The following is a 22,869-nucleotide window of genomic DNA, read 5'->3' as shown; positions in this document are numbered from 1 at the left end:
GAAAGCCAGTCGTGAAAAGATGTTATTTAAAAGTGTACCTGCAAACTGGTAAAACTTATTAGGGATTTATGCTCATGTGTTTATTTTCATCTTATGAGAGTGGGTGTTTTACCTACATGTGTCTGTATACCGTGTGCATGCAGTGCCTGCAGGGGCCAGACGAGGGCATTAGAGCCCCTGGGACTGGTGTTAGAAGTTACAAATGATTGTGAGCTGCCAATCTAGGTACTAGTAATCAAACTCAGGTCCCTAAACAGCCATGTCACAGCCCAATCCTCAGGGTTAGGTTTAAAGTATGTGTGACTTAGTAACAAAGACACAGGAGTCACAGGAAGGAAATGGCAAGCTGGACCACATCCGAGGCCCTTAGACAACACTGTGTGCAAGGATGGCAAGCTGGACCACATCCGAGGCCCTAAGACAACACTGTGTGCAAGGATGGCAAGCTGGACCACATCCGAGGCCCTTAGACAACACTGTGTAGAAGGATGGCAAGCTGGATAGCACGATCTGCTCACTGTTCATGCTAAAGTAAGCAGTTGAGTGCACAGGGATGTGGAGCCTTCTGCCAAAGTGTGGCTCAGTTCACACAGGACACACTTCCTTGGGGAAGGATAAGCAGTGTTTTTGAGTCTCTTACACATGCTCAAATACCTGGTCACACATTTCCCACATTCACTCAGTCCAACTCAGACTAAGAACTATGGCTCCATGCAAGGGCAGGAGCTGTGAGGTGTGCCGGGAGCCTGCAGGTGGCTGGCCTTCCAAGACTCCTCACTGCATGGACTGTTAGGCTCAGGCAGTCACTGTAGCACAGGCTGAGTTTGCAAAGTGTCTCTGAGTCATCTCCCATGTTGAGGCTGTGGGCTAAGAGTTAACACAGAATACAGACTCCTATGCCCCTCGGCAGGCACATGAAACACCAGATTTTCTGCCAAAGATTTGGCTGTTCTTGTACATAAGAAGGTGTCATCACCTCGGAGGGTGTCAGCTCCCTCAGGGTGGGGGGCTTTTCATCAGCTTTGTTTCACTCCTTCAGAAGTTTAATGTCACGGGTTATTCATTTTCTTTTTTTTTTTTTTTAATTTATTCATTTATTTATTATGTATACAGTGCTCTGCCTGCATGCACACCTTGAGGCCAGAGGAGGGCAGATATATGAGTGCTTTATCTGCAGAAGAGGGCATCAGATCACATTATAGATGGTTGTGAGCCACCATGTGGTTGCTGGGAATTGAACTCAGGACCTCTGGAAGAGCAGTCAGTGCTCTTAACCGCTGAGCCATCTCTCCAGCCCCGGTTATTCATTTTCTAATCGCTAACAAAGGAGGTGGCTTTTGGAATCACTCAGAGCCTAGTACTCCACGCAGACAGCTCTGAAATTTCCTCAGGGCCGGTCAGTGTTACTATCCCTGAAGGTAGTCCGGCATTAGGGCCTTCTTGGCTACCGAGTCTCCTTTACCACTTGGGAGTTGGATGCCCTTGGCAGGCCAACATGCAGCCTCATTCATGCCTTCCCAGCATCTTCCAGGACTGCTTAGTAACCCTATCCCCTCAGCAGTGGCCTGAAAGAGTCAGGGTTGAGGGAGGCTGCAAACACAACTGTAACAAACGTGGTATGGGCATCGCCTTAGAGCAGGTCTGCAACTTACTGCTGAAGCGGACGGGCTGAGCCACGTTCACGGTATGGAAGTGTGTGGGGTCACCTCCTTTGGTCCGCCCCTGCCACAGGTCCACAGTTTCCTTCCCATAAGGACGGGCCTCTCCAGTCACTTCTGAAAGCAAAAGAAGTATGCCGTGAGCTCATTAGCAGCAGCCAGGACACAACCTGTGGTTTGCCAGCACCAAGTCCAAAGGCAGCTCAGTGCTGGGAATGCCTAGTGCGGTGTGGCATCAGAAGCCACATTCCGACTTTCCCATCAAATAAGATAAGCCTGTGCCTGCTGAAGTATACTTCTTATTTTATAGGAATTAGGATCTTGTCCTTTTGCAAGCACCCCTAGCACAGCCACGAGTCGGCCACTCTGGCTTTAGACTGGTCAGCAGTGCCAGTTCTACACGGATGCCTGCGGAGAGTTCTTCCTGAGGCCCAGGCTGCCTTGCCTGCCGCACAGGCCTGGGAACCTTCTGTTAGTGTGCAGGGAAACTCACCACACAGAGCCTTCTACCACACTGTCACTGGCCTGTGCCACCTGTCTGCAGGTCCCCTGAGGCTGTTAAGCTTCCAGGCCAGTGCCCCTGGACACAAAGCACCTGGTATGCAACAGGTCACCATGCATGGTTGACAGTGAGAACAGGAGGCTGAAGAGAGGAGGAACGTCTAGTTTTACAAAGAATTTGCAGGCCATTCCTGCCACTTCACAAAGAAGAGTGGACTAACAGTGAGTCACTTGACCCAAGGCAGCCACTGAGCAGGAGATGCCAGAGCCAACATGTCTTGTGGGCCCAGCCACATCCTACCCCCCTGCATCAGGACAAGGTAAGGCAAACAGTAGGATTCTGGGTATGCATGGCTGCCCTCAGACAGGAAGATCAGACTAGACTCTGGCTATAATGGCTTCCCTCAGGCTAGCCTGAGACTGAAGATGTGGCAAGCAACGGCCTACAAACTGCTCCCTTGACTTACTGACAATCCACCTGACTGAAGTTTCTCTATACACGTGACTCCAATATCCTCGGTTCTAAGCTTATTTTTACTTTATAGGATTCTCTTTCTCATTATGAAACAATATTTAATGTAAAATGTTTCAAGTGTTTAAGTTTAAAAGTTAAAATATATCAACCATCACTACCTTAAGTTTCTCTTAAGTCTCCTGTTTTTCCTATGCAAATCCTTAAAAAATCCTGGGCTCAGGTCAGTAGTAGTATACCCAGTATGATGGGAGCCTGAGCTCCATCTTTACACAGACAAAAAAGAGGAGGGGAAGGGGGTCAGTGTGCCTGGTTGTTTTCTATTGCTGTGATAAACTTGTAGGAGAAAGCATTTAATCTGGAGCTTACAGTTTCAGATGGAGAGCATGGCAGCAAGCAGATAGGAATGGTGCTGGAGCAATAGTGAGATGCAAACCAGGAACAAAGAGGGAACAGCTAACTGGGAGTGGGGTAGGCTTTCCAAACCTCAAAGCAGTCCCCTAGCAACACACTTCCTCTAACAAGGCCACACCTCCTAATTCTTGCAAGCAGTCCCACTACCTGGGGACTTACAGGGGACAGCTCATTTAAACCATAATAGAAGGGGGGAGAGAGAAGAGAAACAAGGAGAGGTGAGGGGGAGACAGCAAGGAGGAGAGAGGAGGGGGATCATTGCCATGGCTTTGCTGGCAGTGGAGTCCCAGACGGAAGTCTGACTGTGCCACAGGACTCCGGGGCTTCAGCGCCTGCCATTGCCCGACAGCATTCTTGGTAGACGTCCCTCTATTAAGAGGTTTTAAGTCATGAACCTAGCTGGGCGCAATAAGGAGCCTTGCAGGATGTATCAGTGCAATCGTTTTCTATTGGGGTTTCTATTTTACGTGTAGGGATAAACTGGAAAACAAATGCACTCATTAGCAACCCTCACCCGGCACCACGAGGAAGACACCCGGAGGGCCTGGGCACCACTCAGATGAGCAAGTAAGTGGTGGAGATGGAAGAGAGAAAGGGGGGCAGAACAGTGGCCACAGGACAGTGCCTCTCTTTCTCTTTTTTGGAGGTGGTGGTTTCAAGGCAGGGTTCTCTGTGTAGCCTTCACTGTCCTGGAACTAGCTCTGTAGACCAGAGTGGGCTCGAACTCACAGAGATCTGCCTGCCCCTGCCTCCCAAGTGCTGAGACTGAAGGCGTGCGCCACACTGCCCAGCTAGGATACTGCATCTCTTGCCCAGTTTCTCGCCCCAGAGACCTGCAGGCGTGAAGTCCCTTCAGCTTTCAAAGTCACTGTACTCTACTCTCCATAACATCTTTCCATCTGCCATTTTACATCATCAGAACTCTTCATCAGGAGAAACAGACATCAGTTTTTCAGGGAGCCACATCCAACTACAGACACTTGACATAAGGCTGGAAGTGGGCACTGGGAACAAAGTGGGATAAACACAAATAAAAATAATGTTGAGCTGGGCGAGGGAGTCCCAGCACTCAGGAGACAAAGGCAGGTGGATCTCTGTGAGTTCAGAGCCAGCCTAGTCTACATTGACATTGCCCATTCCCCCACTATATAGAGACCATGTCTCTCTCTCCTCTCCCTCTCCCCCCCTCCACACCACTGCAATAGTAGCCTTTTTTTTTTTAAAGAGTTGAGTCAGGTATAGCCAAGACTAGCCTTGAACTTTGATCCTCTTGCCTGTGTCTTCCCAATGTTGGGACTTCAGGCATGCATAATCGCACCTACTTCATACGATGCTCAGACCAAACAAAGTCTCTACTAGCTCAGCTATACAACAGTCCTTTATGCCTTGTTTAGCTTTGAGACAAGGCCTTACCATGTGGTCAGAAAAGCTTTGAATGGGCAACCCTGCTTCAGCTTCCCAAGCGCCAAGGCTGGGCATGCACTACCACAGCAGCTAAATGTGGCTTCTCTTTATAATGTGTGCTTGGTGGATGGAATCTCCTCTGTCCTCAGTCTCCTCTATGGTAGAGTGAGGCCTTGGAATTTCCTAAACTGCCATTTGTTAAGTCAGAATATATATATGGATTTCTCTGTGAAGCCCTGGCTGTCCCAGCTTCGAACTCAAGAGGTCTGTCTCCTGAATGCCGGTACTAAAGGCATGCAGCACCACTGCCTGGTCAGAATATAAAAAAAAATTTTTTTCTTTTTTCTTTTTTGGGTCTTTCAAGACATGGTTTCTCTGTGTAGCATTGGCTGTTCAGGGCTCACTGTGTAGACCAGGCTGGTCTCAAACTCACAGCGTTGCAGCCGCCTCTGCCTCCTGAGTGCTGGGATCACAGGTGTGTGCCATCATGTTTGGCCTCAGAATATATTTTCAAAGTTTTCTTTCCCTCCTTGAATTAATAAGATAAGAGTACCTGGTCTCTCCATGTGGGACCGCTGTGTGCTATGCTGTGCGCTACGCTGCATGCTATGCTGCTTTCCAAGCACCCAAAGGCTCCATGTCTCCTGTTACACAACCTTCCCAGCAATCACAGTAGCAAGTAGTATAATCCCCATACAGAGCAGCCTGTCCAGGGGACCACAGCCGGTGAGCAGTGTAGACAGGGTGCTGCCTGAATTCAGTTCCTGAGTTTAACTACTATTTCATACACTGCAGAATTAACTCAGGCAATCAGGCTCTGACTCTCCTGGCTTAGAGCGCTGTGTCGAGTCTGTGAGCACCCACAGAGGCCAGAAGTACCAGCTGTTTTTATGGTTCAGAGGAAGACGGTCCTCGTAACCCAGACTGTGAGCCCTTGAATGAGCTCCATGGTGGGAGGCACAGCTTTGTAGCTGGGAGCCTTCTGTTCTGGCTACTCCTCTCTTACTCCTGTGGCATACCTGCTTATCTCCAGAAAAGACTCTCCTGGGCTACAGGGCTAGCTGAAGGCATGCAGACAGCAAAGAGAGGCTTTACCTGCTACCTGAGACAATCCTTCTCAATTCTTCCCTATGTGTGCCCGGGGCTCCAAATGCTAACAGAAGGATAATGCAAACTGCTGCTCAACAAGTAGAAAGGACCAGAGGAATCTCAGCTTGCAGCCACTTACAGGAGCAGCTGCGGTGCTTCCCCTTCTTGCTGTGCACTGTGGCTGTTCCTCCCGAAAACCTTCATTCCCAAGTCCTCTCAGGTGCCTGACAGCCACAGGGCCTCGCTGCTGCTGCTGCTGCTGCTGCTGCTGGCTAATATAGCGGGAGGTCAACTGTGCAGAGTGGAGGAGGGCGTGTGCGGTGCTGAGACTCTCCCCAGTCCCTCCGTTTCCCCTGCCAAAGCCTGCTACTTTAAGTCTCAGGGCTCCCGCAGGGCACAGCACCCTTTGTCAGGAGGCCCACGGGGCAGCTGGTTGTTAGGCTAAGCCAGGCTTCACTCTCCTCCTACTGCTCTTCTTTAATAAACTGGGTGGGGAGGCCCCCGCCTGCAGTTCCAGCACTTGGAACCGAAGCAGGAGGATCTTGTAAGCCTAAGAGTTTGAAACCAGCCTGGGCAACATAACAAGGCTTTGTCTCTTCAAACAGCAACAAACTACATCAGCGTTTGTGTACTGACCAACTTGACCTTGCAGGGATGAGCTCACACTGCTGGCTCCTCTGAGCGGCTGGCCTTGCTTTACCACCAGGGAGGAAGCAAGAGCTGCAGTCTTGAAGAAGCAGTCTGCCACTGTATACTGTTGCTGTGCTTTAGTCAGCCTCCCTCATATAGTCAGTCACAGAACGGCCCATAGCCACATTTTGCTGTTTGTAGTTTTCTTCCAACTTGCTTTGTCTACGAACATAAATTCTATCATGTGATCACACATATTCATTGATTTCCAAGATGTAGTAAAAAATGAGAAAGAATTCCACCTAAGTTCTCCCAAATAGAATCCTGGATTGTGAGAATGGTCTGATGTGCAAGGCAATGCCTATTTCCTAAAGTAGGTGGGTCAATTTACCCCCCTCACCCGAGCCACAGTGAGTCCCAAGCCAGCATATCCCCAACACTTAGTTTGCCAGGCAATTTAGTTTCTGCCCAACTAACAAACTTTCATAACTCTATGTTAATTGTTACTAGTTAACTTTTCTAAGAAATACCACCTGTGGCTTAGGAACCATCTACTGTTGTCTTTTTTGGCAGTCTCTCAGTGCGACCACAGGATTGCGGATATGGCTCAGCTGGCCAGTAAGACTCACCAGTGCTGAGACTACAACCGCAGCCCACAGTAGCCAGCTCCTGATGAGGGTGCTGGGATCCAGCTTGTACAGCGAGCCCTTTAGCCCCTGAGTCAGCCGATGGCCGCCTCCTCTCCACACTGCAGCTCATCCTTGTCTTTTCTTTTTTCCCCAAGACAGGGTTTCCCTGTAGCCTTGGCTGTCCTAGAACTAGCTCTGTAGACCAGGCTGGCCTCGAACTCACAGAGATCCCTGCCTCTACCTCCTAAGTGCTAGGATTAGAGGTGTGTGTCACCACCATCAAGCTTTTATTAATATCTATCTATCCATCCATCCATCCATCTACCCATCTGTAGGAGTGCTGTCTGCTATTACACCTACATGCCAGAAGAGGACATCAGATCCCTTTACAGATGAGCCACTATGTGGTTGCTGGGAATTGAACTCAGGGCCTCTGGTATAATGTCTTTTAATAAAGGGAAGATCTTATCTTTAATCTAGCAAAACCAGTTGTATTAAAGAGATTTTAACCTCCTTATCAAAGTTTTTTCTTTACCCTAAACCATTATTTTTCTGTGTTATGAGATAGGGATCCAAAATCATTTTATTCCAACTGTCACAGCCCGTGTTATAGAGCTCTGCCTCTGCTGCGTATCACATCTTAGTTCTGCCTGTATCTGGTGGAACATTTGCATCCTCCCTAAACCAACTCTGAAGACAATTTTACTTCTTGTGGGCTCTGCTCTTCCCTCCTTCCGAATGAGAAGACTGGCCCCTCCTTACCCCTTAGACTGATGTTACATTCTCACAAAACCTTCTAGACCAAAGCACTGCTTACGACAGAGAATCAGAAACCCCCAGAGTTGGAAGCAAAGCCAGAGAGAGGCGACCTCTACCTTCTGTCTCACCTCCACAGCTAACCCTGAATCCTGTCTGAGGAGCTTCAAGTTCATGACACTGGGTGCTCTGTGGCCCTTCAGACAGCTGGTGGCCATAGCAAACAATGTGTCTCCGTCAAAGCTGTTCTCCTATGAGGCCAAGGAGACAGCATCTCTTTATCTTCCTTCCCCTGTGAGCACCTCCTAGAGCCTAAGGGTACACTGAAGGCTGCTGGCAGGGGCCCTGAGAACTGACTCCAGCCTTGTAGCTTCTGAACCACCACAAGAGCCCACAGAGGACATGCACTGCACCAGGCATGCCGCCCATTTCCACTTTCCAGCCTGCTGAGGCTGTGGCTGTCTCTCTGAAAGGTCAGCACTTGAGAAGCAGCACGGACTAGACTTGAGTGTTGAGGTGTAGGCCAGCCTGGGCCACATGTGAGAATGTCTCAAAGGAGGGTAGGGGCAACAAAATAACCCAGTGTGGCCACCTCATGCCCACCCACAAAAGTGGCTTCCCTGAGAATGGCTGGGCATTCCCACTGGGTCATTTTCACATTCTGTAGGAAGACCATAGCTTTTAAAGCACAAGTGGTCACTCTTTGCTCCCTCCTGTGAAAGGAACTCCCAGCCTCCATGTAGCCCAGGTTGGCCTTGGGGGAATCTCGCTGTCTCAGCCTCCCGAGTGCTGGGCTTACAGGCATGAGCCACCATGGCCAGCTATTTTTAAAGTTAAAAACAAACAAACAAAAATAAAAATTAGAAAAAGGGTAACAGAAGTTTAGCAGCAACTAAGGAAGTAAGATTATGGTTATCATATTATTCTTTTGTGTTTTTATAACTCAAGTTTTTTAGATATTGGAATCTGCCATGTCCTAGAGGCACTGCGGGTGCGGCTGCTGTGTCACATGTGCATCAGCAGGTGACAGAGAGGACAGAGGCTACGTCTATGCTCAGTGTTCTGACTTGCGAACATCTGAATGATTAGGAGCCTAACATTCCCTAAAGAGAGTCTAAAAGCCAGGCATGGTGGCACACACCTGTAATCCCAGCACTTGGGAGGCAGTGGCAGGCAGATCTCTGTGAGTTTGAGCCAGCCTGGGCTACAAAGCAAGTCCAGAACAGCCAAGACTACAGAGAGAAGCCCCATCTCAAAAAGCCTTAAAAAAAAGGAAAGAAAAAAGAAAAGAAAGAAAGAAAAGAAAGAGAATCTGAGACAACCACCAGTCCAGTGCCAGGGGGCTCAGGCAGGGAGCTAGCCTGTCTAGCACAGCACAGGCCCTTAATGGCCAGGCCCCAGGACCGCGGTAGCCTAGCCTAGCCATAGACTAGAAGAACCCTGCCTGGGATTAAGGGTCCCGGCAGGAGTGAGCCCAGGACAGACGACCCTCACATGGGGCCAGTTGGGTGTGCTAGGTGAGGAACAAGTCTCAGACAATCACCAGACCTGCACCATGGGCCAGGACAGGGAGCTAGCCTGAGACGGCCACCAGTCAGGGGCCAAGCAAGTCTTGTGGGGCAGCTCTTGCCTGAGGTGACCCTTGTCCAAGCTCCACAATGCACGAGCAGGACATAGCACTCCTGAGACCACTGCTGGGACGACCCCAGGCACCCAGAGACCCTGGGGGCCACCAAGAGGAGCAAGTAAGTGTTGGAGAAATGAAAGGATTGGGCACCATGAAGAGGGGCAGAACTGGAGACTGGAGAGTAGTGCGGGGCCGCCTGATGTGATGCCATTCTGGAACCTGGTGGGTCCTGGCCTGTGCTGCTACGGGGTCCACATCTGGGTCTGTGGCCTGAAGTATGAAGGGTCTGTACCATCAAAGGCCAGGATTATGTGGATGTCTAAGGCTGTGCAGAACTGGCCCCACCCCTCACCCGGTCATCATGGGAGAGCTGGCCCTGTCCCTAGCCTCACCCCCCCACTCCCACACATTGCAGGAATTGTGGGTGAGCTAGTCCAGAGAATAGAATCATGAGAGCCCTGGCCCTAGCACTTGTCTCCCATACGATAGCATGGACGAGGGAGAGAGAGCCTCTTCCCCCATCACCACCTGCAGCAGGCGGGAGACCTGGTCCTGCTTCTTGCCTGCTGCAGTGGTCAGGAAGCAGGCCTGTCACCTCACCCGGACAGCATAGTAGAGCTGACCTTGATGTCAGGGGCACAGGTGAGCTGGCCCCCCAGGTGTGGGCATGGGAGAACTGGTCCCACAACTTGTCTGCTATGCAGTGACTTGGGCAAGAGAGAGGTGCCCCCTCACCCCTTGCCACCAACAGCAGCCAGGAAAGCTGGCCCTGAGGTCATCAGAGCGGATGAGTTGTCTATCTGGGCAGCACAGTAAGTTCTACCTGGATGTGGGGGTTGCAGATTCGCCGGCCCTGCCTCTTGTCTGCTGGGCGGTGGTGTGAACCAGGGAGACATACCCTCCTCTCCCCTCACTTCTCACCCCCTGGTTTCCCCTCACCCCTTACCACCTGGAGCAGGCAGGAGACCTGGTTCCGAGGCCATAAAGGTGGGAAAACTGGCCATGTCCCTCACTGGCTGCAACACTCAGGAGAGCAGGCCCTGTACCTTGTCTGGACAGCAGGGTAGAGCTGGACCTGGTAGTGGGTGTGAGGCTGGGGGAGGGGGTTTGCTGATGAGCCGGCCCTGAGGGCATGAGCTGGTGGGTGACTGCTCAGATAGCTCTCAGGCCCAGATCCAAGGCTTTGATCGGCCCATGCCAGCATCTACCCCATCATTAGACTGCTGGAGTGCATGAAGAGGCCAGTCCTACAGATCCAAAACTACAGGATCTCCATGACACAGGCAACAACAGGACATCTGAGAGGAGTCCCCGTGAGGTTCCAGTATGGAGAGAGTAGCAGAAGCCACAGGCCTCATACTAGACCAACAAATCATTGCAATGAATATTTGCAATCAAAAAAGTGTGGGATACACTACAGCTTCCATGGGATTTTTTTTCTCTGTTGCGGGGGGGGGGGGGCGGTTTGCAAGGGTGGAGTGTGGGTAAATGGGGAGGGGGAATTGGGATGCATGATGTGAAACTCACAAAAAACCAATAAAAAGTTTGAAAATAAAAATCAGTTTGTGGGGCTGGAGAGATGGCTCAGCAGTTAAGAGCACTGGCTGCTCTTCCAGAGGTCCTGAGTTCAAGTCCCAGAAACCACAAGGTGGCTCACAACCATCTATAATGAGATCTGGTGCCCTCTTCTGGCCTGCAGGTGTACATGCAGGCAAAGTACCCATACAGTAAAAAAATTATATATGTATATAAATTATTACAAATAAACAAAGCATTAATCTGCTCCCATGTGGACAATGGCCTGGCAGCCCATCACAAGTACTGTAGAGACAAGGCTGAGGCAGGCGAGGCCTGCTGTGGCTCCGACCTCAGCCCTCCAGACACCCAGTGTCTATGCACACACCATTCCTACTTGTCACATCCCGACTCTCAGAGCTTAGAGAAGGCTACTCTACTCCATTAGACTTCTAAAAAGTGCAGCAACCCATTTAACTTTCTAGCCAAGAAAGCGAGGAGCTGAAACTTCCTCTGTGCCAGTCCATGCGGTCTGAACAGGAAATTAGACCTGGTCCTCACGGCAGCACCTCCGAGAGCAAGCACAGCATGGCTACCACTGCTTGCACAACCTACCACGGTATCTGCGAAACTCTGTGTAACTATAAAAGTCAGAGCAGCAAGGCTTACTGCATCTGAAGGAAACCAAGAACCATTTGATTTTTCACAGAGCTCATTCTCTCAGCAGCCTTAGGGAGGCTCCACTTGTGGCCTCACGGTCCTCACAGCACTTGGTCTACTCTCCGCTACAACCCGAGGATCCTGAGCAGGCCGCCGCCATTCAAATCTTTGGAGATGGAAGAAAGGGTGGGAAGGCGAGGGCTCTACCCTACATGCTGTACAGTCCACCAGACCATCTCTGTCCCTGAGGGCTGAGACGCTACTCTGTTGCTAAGTCTCAACTCCTAGACTCAAACCCTCTGCCTGAGCCTCCTGAGCAGCTGAGACTGCAGGTGTGAAGACTATGCCCAGCTCTGCAGCTTACTTTGGATCCCCTCAAAGAACTTAATGTTACTTCCTCTTAGATCCCTTCCTTACTGGGCAGAGGTGGCACACAACTTTAATCCCAGGAGAGGCAGGCAGATATCAGAATTCTAGGCAGCCTGATGTACAAAGCAAGTTCCAGGACAGCCAGGAGAAACCTTGTTTCTAAAAAGAAAAAAACAAGACAAAACAAGGAAAGGGACACCCTTTCTGATGCCCCAGGTTGTGCCACACTTGGCCTCTAGGAGCTACAGTGTGGCCTCTAGGAACTACAGTGTGGCCTCTGGGAGCCCGTACAGGGGAAGAAAAGGCTGCCTCTTCTTTAAGCTTGCAGTCTGGAAGGAAAAATGCAGAATGGGCCCCTTAACAGTGAGAATTAACCAACAGTTCCTGATGTGCTAAGGACAAATAAGGTGATTTAGCCAGAGGGACAGAGGTCCCATTTCACTGTGGCAGCTGGCACATGAGACTAGTCTTGAAGGAAGGCACGTTGATCCAGGCAGGGACATAAACAGAAGTTCCAAGAAACACAGGACACATGCAGTGAGGAATTAACAGAGTGGGGACAGGAAACAAACTAGTTGATGTAGACGACAGTGACATAAAAGCTTGGCAAGGAAGAACCATGCCAGACAGTAAAGGGTCTCAATACCAGGCCAGTTTCAGTGTACACACACACACACACACACACACACACACACACACACACACACACACACACACACACACAAACACACACACACACTTTGAGACAGGGTCTCACTATGTAGACCAGGCTGGCCTTAAACTTGGAGATCTGCCCACTTCTGTCTCCTTGGTTCTGGGATTAAAGGTGTGTGCAGCCACACACAGTTTAAGATTGTGATTCTTTTGTTTTCTGAGACAGGGTTTCTCTGTGTAGCCTTGGCTGTCCTGAACTTTGTAGACCAGGCTGGCCTAAAATCACAGAGATCCTCCTGCCTCTGCCTCCTGAGTGCGCCACCATGCCCAGCAAGACTATGATTCTTGAGCTGCAGTATGACTGATCAAATTGATAGAATTGGTATTCTAAAGGACTTACTAACAGATTTGCTTTGGAGACAGAGCCCCTAAGGGAACAGTATTTCTAAAACACCCCAAGAAAAGTAGTGTGCTAACAAGCCTGTCAGAGATAATGTAAATTTAGGATGCTAGGGTGTAGATTTTTCCTCACCAGGACTGACTACCATGACAAAGGAGTCAGCTCTAACTTATGACCATTAGGCCCTGATGCCTACACTACAGACATGCCCTAGGGCTGGAGATGGCTCAGCGATGAAGAGCACTTACTGCTCGCTCTCTCAGAGGACCTTAGTTTGGTCCCCAGAACCCATGTTAGGCAGCTCACAACTGTCTATAACTCTAGCTCCAAGAGATTAAAAAAATGATAAATCTTAATAAAACAAAGGCACATGCTGGACGTGGTGGCGTACAGAGCAGGCAGGATGTCTGTGAGTTCGAGGCCAGCCTGGTCTATCAAGTGAGTTTAGGACAGCCAAGGCTCACAGAGAAACACTGTCTCGAAAAACCAAAACAAACAAACAAAAACAAAGACACACCTCTAACATGGTTTTATTTGTTTTTTTTTTTTTTTGAGACCCTGACTCATGGAAACAAAAAGCCAACTAACCAAGCAACCAACCAACAAAAACCCTACAAAAAAAACAGCTTTGGTGGTGAAGGGAGGGTATAGAGTTAATTAAAGTAGAAAATACCCATTATTAGATACTGATTTATTTAGTGATCTCCTTAAGACTGCGTGTATGTACTTCCTGTTGCTAAGCATGCCTTCACGTCTACCTGGAACAGAACAACCTGGAGCAATTGCTGACAAGATGGGCTGTTGCTCTGTATAATGTTGCTTGCTTGCTTGCCTGCCCCACCTTGTGGTTTTAGACTATAAACTGAGAATGCAAACTGGCCCTGCTATCAAAGCCGATGGTGGCTTTGCTCCACCGATGACATCGTCTCTCATCCTCCCAATAGTATCAGGGTGCTTATTCTAGAAAGATTCCCACAGCAGGGTAAAACCCATCAGGAAGCCCCAGTCTGCCATACAGTCTCCTGTGCTCGCTCATCAGGAAAAACCTAACTGCCAGGTGGGAAAGATGACCCTGGGTAATAACTATTTGAAAAAGAACAGCACTGGGGCCAGTTGTGGTGGTGGCGCACGCCTTTAATCCCAGCACTCAGGAGGTAGAGAGAGTCAGAACACTGAGTTTGAGGCCAGCCTGGTCTACAAAGTGAGTCCAGGACAGCCAAGGCTACACAGAGAAACCCTGTCTCGAGAAAACAAAAACAAAACAAAACAAACAAACAAAAAAAAGAAAAAAGAAAGAAAGAAAACAACACCACTAGTGCACTTAAATAATTCTGGTAATATGTAGTATTTTTGTTATGTAAATCAAACTTACAGCCTCCTTTAAATTGTTCAAAGTGTAACCTGGGGCGAGGACTCCCAAGAGCTTAAAGGGTGGCTGCATGTGATGCACACGCCTGAGAGGATAAGCCAGTGCGATCGTGAGCTGAGGTTGGACTGTTACTCGGGCACTAGAGGAGCTGAGCAGATGCTCATTTCTATCACACAACATGCCTTCTGCTGACAGGCCCTGCAAGAGGGTGAGTGCCTGGGTGCATGCCATGCACATGTGTCTCACAGTATCACACAGGCATGAACACAAGTGCATGGCATGCTGCCCTTCCCACTGGCTGCAGGCTGAGACCTGTGGATGAATGTGGACTGAACGCTATATTCATGGTGCTTGATATGCACCAGGTGCTGAGGTGGACACCAGTGGACAGCCAACAACGTGCAAACTTCTGTGCCTCTCCCTATGTCTTAGGAACTGATAACGGGCTACAAAAAAACCAAAACCAACCTACCAAAACTCCAACCCAAGTGCCATGTTAGTTGAGAATGCTTAGGCGAGGGCAATAAGGCAATGCTAGTTTACATTTTACTTGTCAGGACACTAGCCAGGCCTCAGTAGGAACCTACACCCAGAGCCACTGAGAGCTGAGCACACCTCTTTAAGAGCTCTCTCAGGGTTATCAGAGTCCAGAGCTGGTGGCACCTCACATCTCCAGTGTTGTTAACTCATGAGTCAGTCCATGTCCAACACTTAGACTTTTTTAAAAGATAAGAGTGGGGTTGGCTCCCACTGCCTTCCAGTGTGTACAGACCATTTGGATTCCCTCTGGGCAAAAGAGGGAGGTCGGTTGGTCCACACTCACCTGGACAGTCGGCTTCATCACTCTTATCCTCACACGTCGGCCAGCCGTCACACTGCCAAGGGAGGGGTATGCACTGGATGGCGCCACTGTGACATGCAAACTGCCCAGGGTTGCACCGAAGCTCTGTAGAACAAAAGGACAAGAGGCAGCTGAGGAAGTGGTGCAGAAGCAGACACCTAGCAGGGCAGAGCTCTGTCCACACCATGGTAACCCGGGAAAGGTGGTCCAGGAGCTGATGGCTGCCACAGCCTGTTTCCTAGGAGGCTCTGGACACAGGCTCTCAGAGCTGAGGGTGGAGAATGATTACAGCCCTGCCTTAGACCAAATGGAACCATCTCTAGCAAAGGGACTCTGCAGTACTTTTCTAAGAAGGCAGGACTTAAGCAGGGTTTCCTAGGAAGGCGACTTTGGTAAGTAGCCTGTGATGTAAAAGCAACAACACTCCAGGAAAACAAGGGCTTACACTTACAAGAAGGCACGCCAAAGGGACTGTGTGAACAGACGGGAGTCACTCGGAGGTTGCAGGCTAACCGAGTTCTGACTTATCTGGCATGCTGCAGGTAGCCAGTTACTAAGGCAGTAACATGAGAAGATGTGTTTGAGTCAGGTAAAGCTGGCAATGGTTTCTGACAAGACAAAATGCTAACCTAAGTCAGCAAAACACAGGCTTAAATAGGAACCAGCAATCCTCACTACAGCCAAGTGCCAAACTCTTCCCTTCTTGTTGACTTTTCCCTTTCTGCCTCCCCGCACGCCCCTCTCCCCTTTTGAGATAGGCCCTCACTGTGTGGCCCAGGCTGTCGCTGTGCTGAGCTCAGAGCCAAGCCTTGTACCGGGAAGGCAGGCACTCTACCCTGGTTATCTCTAGCCTGACTCACTTTCTACATAGGTTGTTTGCTACTGATTAGTTGGATCATGTGCCCCCCTCAGGCACTGTCCACTTGGTTTTTTGAGTTTCTCATTGGCCTGAGATGGCTGATCTGAGGAAAGCTGGCTAGCCAGAAAGGCCTAGGGCTGCCTGCTTCAGCCTCCCTGAGCACCCAACCCAGTGAGTATGCACCGCTGTTTTTATTCCCATGGGTGCTGGGGAATGAACCGATGCCCTCACGGTTGCATAGAAAACACTACAGACTGAGCCACCTCCTAAGGCCGCAATGCCGTTTTATGGGGGAATTCTGTCCAAGACAGCTAAAGGAACTGGACTTAGGGTTCAGCTGAAACACCTTTTGAAAAGGAGTATTAGGAGTGGTGGGATGGTTCAGTGGGCAAAGTCACCTGCTGGCAAGCCTTATGACTAGAACTTGATCCCTGAAACCCACATGGTTAAAAAGAGAACTGTCATTCGCTATCCACACTGGCACCGTGGCATGTGTGCACCCTACACACACATCCCTAACACACAAAAAAGTTAAATGAACAGCTTTTCTTAAAAAAAGAAAGAAAGAAAGAAAGCTGTGGGGTAGCTGGAGAGGTGGTTCAGGGGCTCAGAGTGCTGGCTGCTCTTCGAGAGGACCTGGGTTTGATTCCTACACAATGGATCCCACGCTCCCTCACACGTCTGGGAATGTGGGTCAGAGAGAGGGGAGGTGTGCCTCCAGCTAGCGGGCAAAGCTTACAGCACTGCTGTCAACTCTGCTTTTTCAAAACTTCATTTTTATTTTACTTAATGAACACCGGTGTTTTGCTTGCATGCACGTCCATGTTCCTCATGCCTACATGATGCCTTGAGGCCGGAAAAAGGTGCTCGAGTCCCTAAAACTATTGTCAGCCTCCACGCTGGTGCTAGGAATCAAGTCCAGAGTTTTTTTTGGAAGATCAGCTTAGCTACTGAGCCATCTCTACAGGCCCCAAATTAAAAAAAAAATCTTAAAAATAAAATCAAACTGACATGGTACATAAGCTAGAATGAACAGACACTTCAAGAAACTGGCAAATGCTCAAGAAGCTCCAAGCAACAGCAATGCAGATGCACGGGAGCCGCAGATGCACGGGAGCCACAGAGCACAACTCTGTGCGAGAGAGGAGGTCCACAGCGCCACGGAAGGAAAGCCCTGCAGAGCGTGAAGACACTGACTCCATCAAAGAACGGACTAGGGACGGGACAGAAAGAGGTAAACTGTCAGAAGCAAGAAACAAAAGAAAAAGACTACACAAAGTGAGCAAGATGGCTTAGTGGGCAGGAGACAGCCTGACTCCACAGACCCTGACACTGTGCACCAGCTAGGGTGTGTGCACTGTGGGCAGGAGACAGCTTGACTCCACAGACCCTGACACTGTGCACCAGCTAGGGTGTGTGCACTGGCCCTTTACCTCTACAATAAGAATTTTTCTTTAAAGAGCAAAGCTTAAATGATGTGAAGAATAATTCTTCAATTTAATGAAAACTGTAACAAATCCACAAATATAAGCAAGCCAATAAGCCTTAAACACCCGAAATAGAAAATGACTCCAAGTCATATGGCACGCAAAATGGTTAAGAACTAAGAAGCCAGGCAGAAAACTGAGGCAGGCAGGACCTTTGATACAAAGGGGAAAAAATATCACACACACACGTTCCCACACTCTGTTTTCCAGACAGGGTCTCTCTGTCATCCTGGCTGTCCTTGAACTCAAAGATCTACCTGCCTCTGAGTGCTAGGATTAAAGGCGTTCGCCACCACTGGCTGGCCACATTTCTTATTAAAAATAATAAACTAGCACTTCTAACTATCTGTAACTGTAGTTGCAGAGCATCTGACGCCCTCCTCCATAGGCACTAGGCATGCATGTGGTGCATACACAGGCAAAACATTCATATATATAAAATGACAAAAACTGTTTTAAATGTTTTCTAACTTTTTATTTTAATTTTAACGTATGGGTGTCTACACCATGTGTGTGCAGTGGTCACAGAGGCCAGAAATGGTGTTGGATCCCCTGGGGCAGGAGTTACAGACAGTTGTGAGCTGTCATGTAGGTGCTGGGAATTGAGCCCACGCCCTGTGGAAGACCAGCCAATGGTTGGAACGGCTTAGCTATCTCTCCAGCCCCAACACAAACATTGCAGGTGCTTCACTTAACAGGAAGCACACCTGACTGGGAACCTACCTGTTCCTGGACAATAAGGATATGGCGGGTCACAAAACCGAGCAACAGCAGTGTGCACAGCTTCCAGTCAGCCATGAGAGAACAACAGAGGCCAGGCATCCTAGCACGCTGCGCTGCTGACTGCTGACCACGGTGCTGGGCAGGCTAGATGTGTCAAATGTACTTTATACCAAGTCTGCATTTGTAAGCCACCTCTCAAGGCAACGAGTGTCTATGTTGCCGTGTGTGTGTGTGTGTGTGTGTGTGTGTGTGTGTGTGTGTAAAAGAGTGGCTGGATATACCATGCTTTCTATGTCCACTTTCCGCTCCTATCACAGAATTTACCACAGAGTAGGTAAATTAGAAACAACAGTTTGGGGACTGAGGTAAGATGGTGAGCTAGAGGAATGAAAATCCGTGTTTTCTTTAAAGACATATTATCTTCACAGTACCTTTTCTTATTATCTTCACGGTACTTTTTCTTTGTATCACTTGATAAGGACCTTTGATCGACCATGGTAGCAGCAGTAAAATGGTGATAACAACAGAACTATCTGGAAGCATCAATTTCCAATCCAGAGTGTGGCTTTACTTGGGTTAATCCTAAGTCTCCATAGTCTTCTCTTCCAGATGACTACAGCTGCAGAGCGTGCTTTGACTTCTGACAGCAGACAATAGTGTGCCACCCTCTGTGACATTCCATCTACACACACAAAACCTATCCCTCAACCAGGCAGATCCTTTGCATACTAATGAAAAAACTTAAGAACACGTGCGAAAACCACATTTGAAGAAAACAGTGAACACTTGAGCATGGACCCATGATAGACCAACTCAGCAAGTGTTCTTCACTATTGAACATGCTGGTGCCCTCATGGGCAGCATCACCAATGTGGGGGTCTCCAGAGCATCAAGGAAATGGTGCCCTGTGTTTCATTCATCAACTTAGAAAATGCAACCTGGTGTGTAAGAAATAATAAAAGTATCTTTTCATATTAAAACCAATAGTGTAATTAGCCACAGTTCTGGAGACTGGGATGCCCAGGGTTTTGCACCCAGTGAGCACCTTTCTGCTGCACCTCAACTCAACAAAACCCCCTTGGTAAAGAACACATGACGAATGGGAAGGCCAGGAAACCAACAGCCTACAGCTGAAAAAACAAAACAAAAAAACCCGCCGCACCCAGAAAAGCCTATGTACACGGGCTGGGGTGCAGCTCTATGCACACAGGCTGGGGTGCAGCTCTACGGGCACGGGCTGGGGTGCAGCTCTATGGGCACAGGCTGGGGTGCAGCTCTATGTGCATGGGCTGGGGGCGCAGCTCTATGCACATGGGCTGGGGTGCAGCTCTATGGGCACTGGCTGGGGTGCAGCTCTATGCACATGGGCTGGGGTGCAGCTCTATGGGGACTGGCTGGGGTGCAGCTCTATGGGCACTGGCTGGGGTGCAGCTCTATGGGCACGGGCTGGGGTGCAGCTCTATGGGCACTAGCTGGGGTGCAGCTCTATGGGCACAGGCTGGGGTGCAGCTCTATGCACATGGGCTGAGGTGCAGCTCTATGGGCACAGGCTGGAGTGCAGCTCTATGGGCACAGGCTGGGGTGCAGCTCTATGCACATGGGCTGGGGTGCAGCTCTATGCACATGGGCTGGGGTGCAGCTCTATGGGCACTGGCTGGGGTGCAGCTCTATGGGTACAGGCTGGGGTGCAGCTCTATGCACATGGGCTGGGGTGCAGCTCTATGCACATGGGCTGGGGTGCAGCTCTATGCACATGGGCTGGGGTGCAGCTCTATGCACATGGGCTGGGGTGCAGCTCTATGCACATGGGCTGGGGTGCAGCTCTATGCACATGGGCTGAGGTGCAGCTCTATGCACATGGGCTGGGGTGCAGCTCTATGGGCACAGGCTGGGGTGCAGCTCTATGGGCACGGGCTGGGGTGCAGCTCTATGGGCACGGGCTGGGGTGCAGCTCTATGCGCACGGGCTGGGGTGCAGCTCACTGCGTTTAGTGTCAGAGTATTTCCCTAGAGCTCATGGGTTTTGGGGTTTTTTTGAATACCTCAAAAAACAAACAAACAAAACAAACAAAACAACTTTACCAGGTGTGTCCAACTGACCAAGCGCACCCCAGAGCAACAGCAAACACAGCTCAACACATCTGCAGACCACAATGTCGGGCACTTTTACTTTACGCAAAGTAAACTCCAGGCGCAAACGGCTTCACGTAGAAAACTCCACGAAATATTTAGACTACTAATATCAGAACTGGAGAACCAGATCGCTTGTTAAAGTGTGTTCTGCTCTTTCAGAGGGCTCACGTTTGGTTCTCAGTATCCATGTGAGGTGGCTCACATCTCCCAGCAGCTCCCAGGATCCAGCGCCCTGGTCCAGTTCCCACTCACACACAAGTGGTATAGACACACATGTAGGAAACATGAAATTAAATCGTAAAAAAGGTCAACTCTTCAAAAAGAGTTTCAGAGTTCAGACAGTTACCAAAAGCAACAATATTAAAAAATAAATGTAAGCGCCGGGCAGTGGTGGCACACGCCTTTAACCCCAGCACTCAGGAGGCAAAGGCAGGTGGATTGCTGTGAGTTCGAGGCTAGCCTGGTCTACAAAGTGAGTCCAGGACAGCCAAGGCTACACAGAGAAACCCTGTCTTGAAAAACAAAAACAACAACAAACCAAAAAATAAACATAAGCTAGACATGGTGGCGCACGCCTGTAATTCTAACTTTGGATGCTGAAGAGGGGCTGAATTCAGAGCCAGCCTTAGCTGCATGGTGAGACTGTCTGAATAAATAAACTGAAAAGAAGACCAAAGGGAGAAAAAAAAAAAACAGATAAATCTAACAAAAAGAAGTTTTAATCCTATATGCCGGAAATAAAAAAATGTGGCTGAAAGATATATTTAAAAGACCCAAACCTATTGGCCTTTATGGATCAGAAGATTCAAATGGTTAAGATTTCAGTTTAGCCAAAGTCAATGCTACCAACATTATTGCATCGAGCTTTGTGGGGCCGGGGAGCTGTGGGATTGGGGAGTGTTGAAACTCTAGAAATTTCATCTTGAGATAGGCAGGGATAGGAACATTCTCCCAACACCAGGCCTGCATGTCCCAGTGCGCCTAGCCCTGTGCCTCCAACTCCTCACCCCCAGGAGGTTACATAGCCTGGTAGCCAGTTACACTTCCTCTTCCCTTATAAGGTCATTCCAGCAGCACCTGAAATTCCTCCTCCTGCAAATAAGGTATCCCCAGCATCCTGATCCCAGCCTAACATGTGTACTCACCCCAAATGCCCCTACCCCTTCCCCAAAGGTTTGAGTTGCCTTAGTTCTCCCTATTTAAACGAGCTGTCTCGCTGAAGCTGTCTCCCAAGAAGTTCTCGAAACACTCACAACCATCTGAGGTCTCTTTGATCCCTAGTCACCGTAATGGAGGAGGAAGCGGAGCCTGAATGGCAAGGCTTGATCACAGAAACTAACAACAACTGGACTTTAAGATTTTTTGGAAATGCAAAAAACTTAGAGCATTGAAAACATTCCAAGACCTAGAAGAAAAGAACAGCAAACAAATATATAGGTAATAATATAAAAGGATATGTACAAAAATAGAATAATTAAAAAAAAAACAGCAAACAATACAGATTGCATAAATACCAAGACAGGGTAATGTAGGTATCAAAAGGACATCACTGTGCAGATGTGGTGGAGAAGCCTTTAATCCCATCGCTTAGGAGAGAGAGGCAGGTGGATGTCTGTGAGTTCAAGGCTATTTCAACAAATGGACATGGGATGACTAGCTATCAACTAAGAAAGTACTGTTCTCTGTACCAGAAATAAAAAGTAACTCAAAATATATCAAAGGTCTAGAGGTAAATGTAAAGCTCCAAACTATCAAAACTGAGCAGAAACCACGAAAAAATTTAAACTTTAGTTCAGGTAAAGATTGCTAAGATGTATATGTAACAGTCACAAACTAAAAAAAACTGGTAAACTAGATTTCATTAGATGACTTTTTCAATTTTATAACTTTTTCTTTTGAGACAGGGTCTCTCTTTGTACTGTAAGGGCAAAATTAATGCCATATACTATATGTAATGTATATTCTACAATTAATGCCATGGTCTATGAGAACTTGTCCTCCACGTGACTTCACTTCTTCCTGCATTCTGGGAATGACTACACACTGCCATAAACTAGACCTGCCGGCAGTCTCCAGAAACTCCACCGGAGCGATCAGATACAATTAACTCCCAATGTTCCTCTGAGATAAAAAACAAAAAACAAAAAACTTCCCCTCCAGACTCAGTCTCCAACCATCCCCCCTAAGGGTCGACATTCCTGTGACCCACAGCTTCCCTGAACATCCAGCCTCTGCACCCCTGAACCCGCCTGAAGGTTGATTCCTATGACCCACGGCTTCCCTGAACATCCAGCCTCTGCACCCCTGAACCCGCCTGAAGGTTGATTCCTATGACCCATGGCTTCCCTGAAGATCCAGCCTCCACCCAACCTATCTAAGGGTCGACATTCCTGTGGCCCCCCATCCCCACTTCCCTTTGTAAACCCTTTGCCCTGGAAGCTCGGGGTCACTTTCCTATCCTGCTGCGTCAGGTAGGACTGTGATCTGAGGCTCAGATCCTGTGTATGTTGCATCGGTCCTGGTGGTCGTTTTTTGGGGGTCTTGCGATCTGGGTGCTCTTGGTATAACAGTAACCCTGGCTGGCCTGAAACTTTTAATGCAGAGCAGGCTGGTCTTGAACTCATAGAGAGCTGTCTGTCTCTTGAGTGCTGGAATTAAAAGTACATGCCAGGAGCTGATG

At 49.0% G+C, this 22,869-nt stretch overlaps 1 protein-coding gene across 1 annotated transcript in view; it reads right to left on the bottom strand.

The window, feature by feature from the left end:
• DGCR2 (DiGeorge syndrome critical region gene 2) overlaps positions 1 to 22,869 on the bottom strand; it is a 66,097-nt gene that overhangs the window by 21,634 nt on the left and 21,594 nt on the right. The window contains exons 2-3 of the mRNA XM_084801641.1: positions 14,971 to 15,093; positions 1,653 to 1,775 (exon numbers count right to left, since the gene is read on the bottom strand). Coding sequence (XP_084657767.1) covers positions 1,653 to 1,775; positions 14,971 to 15,093 — 246 coding nt within the window. The remainder of the gene's footprint in view (positions 1 to 1,652; positions 1,776 to 14,970; positions 15,094 to 22,869) is intronic.

This window comes from Acomys minous (assembly GCF_964271855.1).
Source record: "Acomys minous genome assembly, chromosome: 11".
Classification (NCBI taxonomy): Eukaryota; Metazoa; Chordata; class Mammalia; order Rodentia; family Muridae; genus Acomys; species Acomys minous.
The sequence above is the reverse complement of the archived record's forward strand: the minus strand, read 5'-3'. Positions and strand labels throughout refer to the sequence as shown.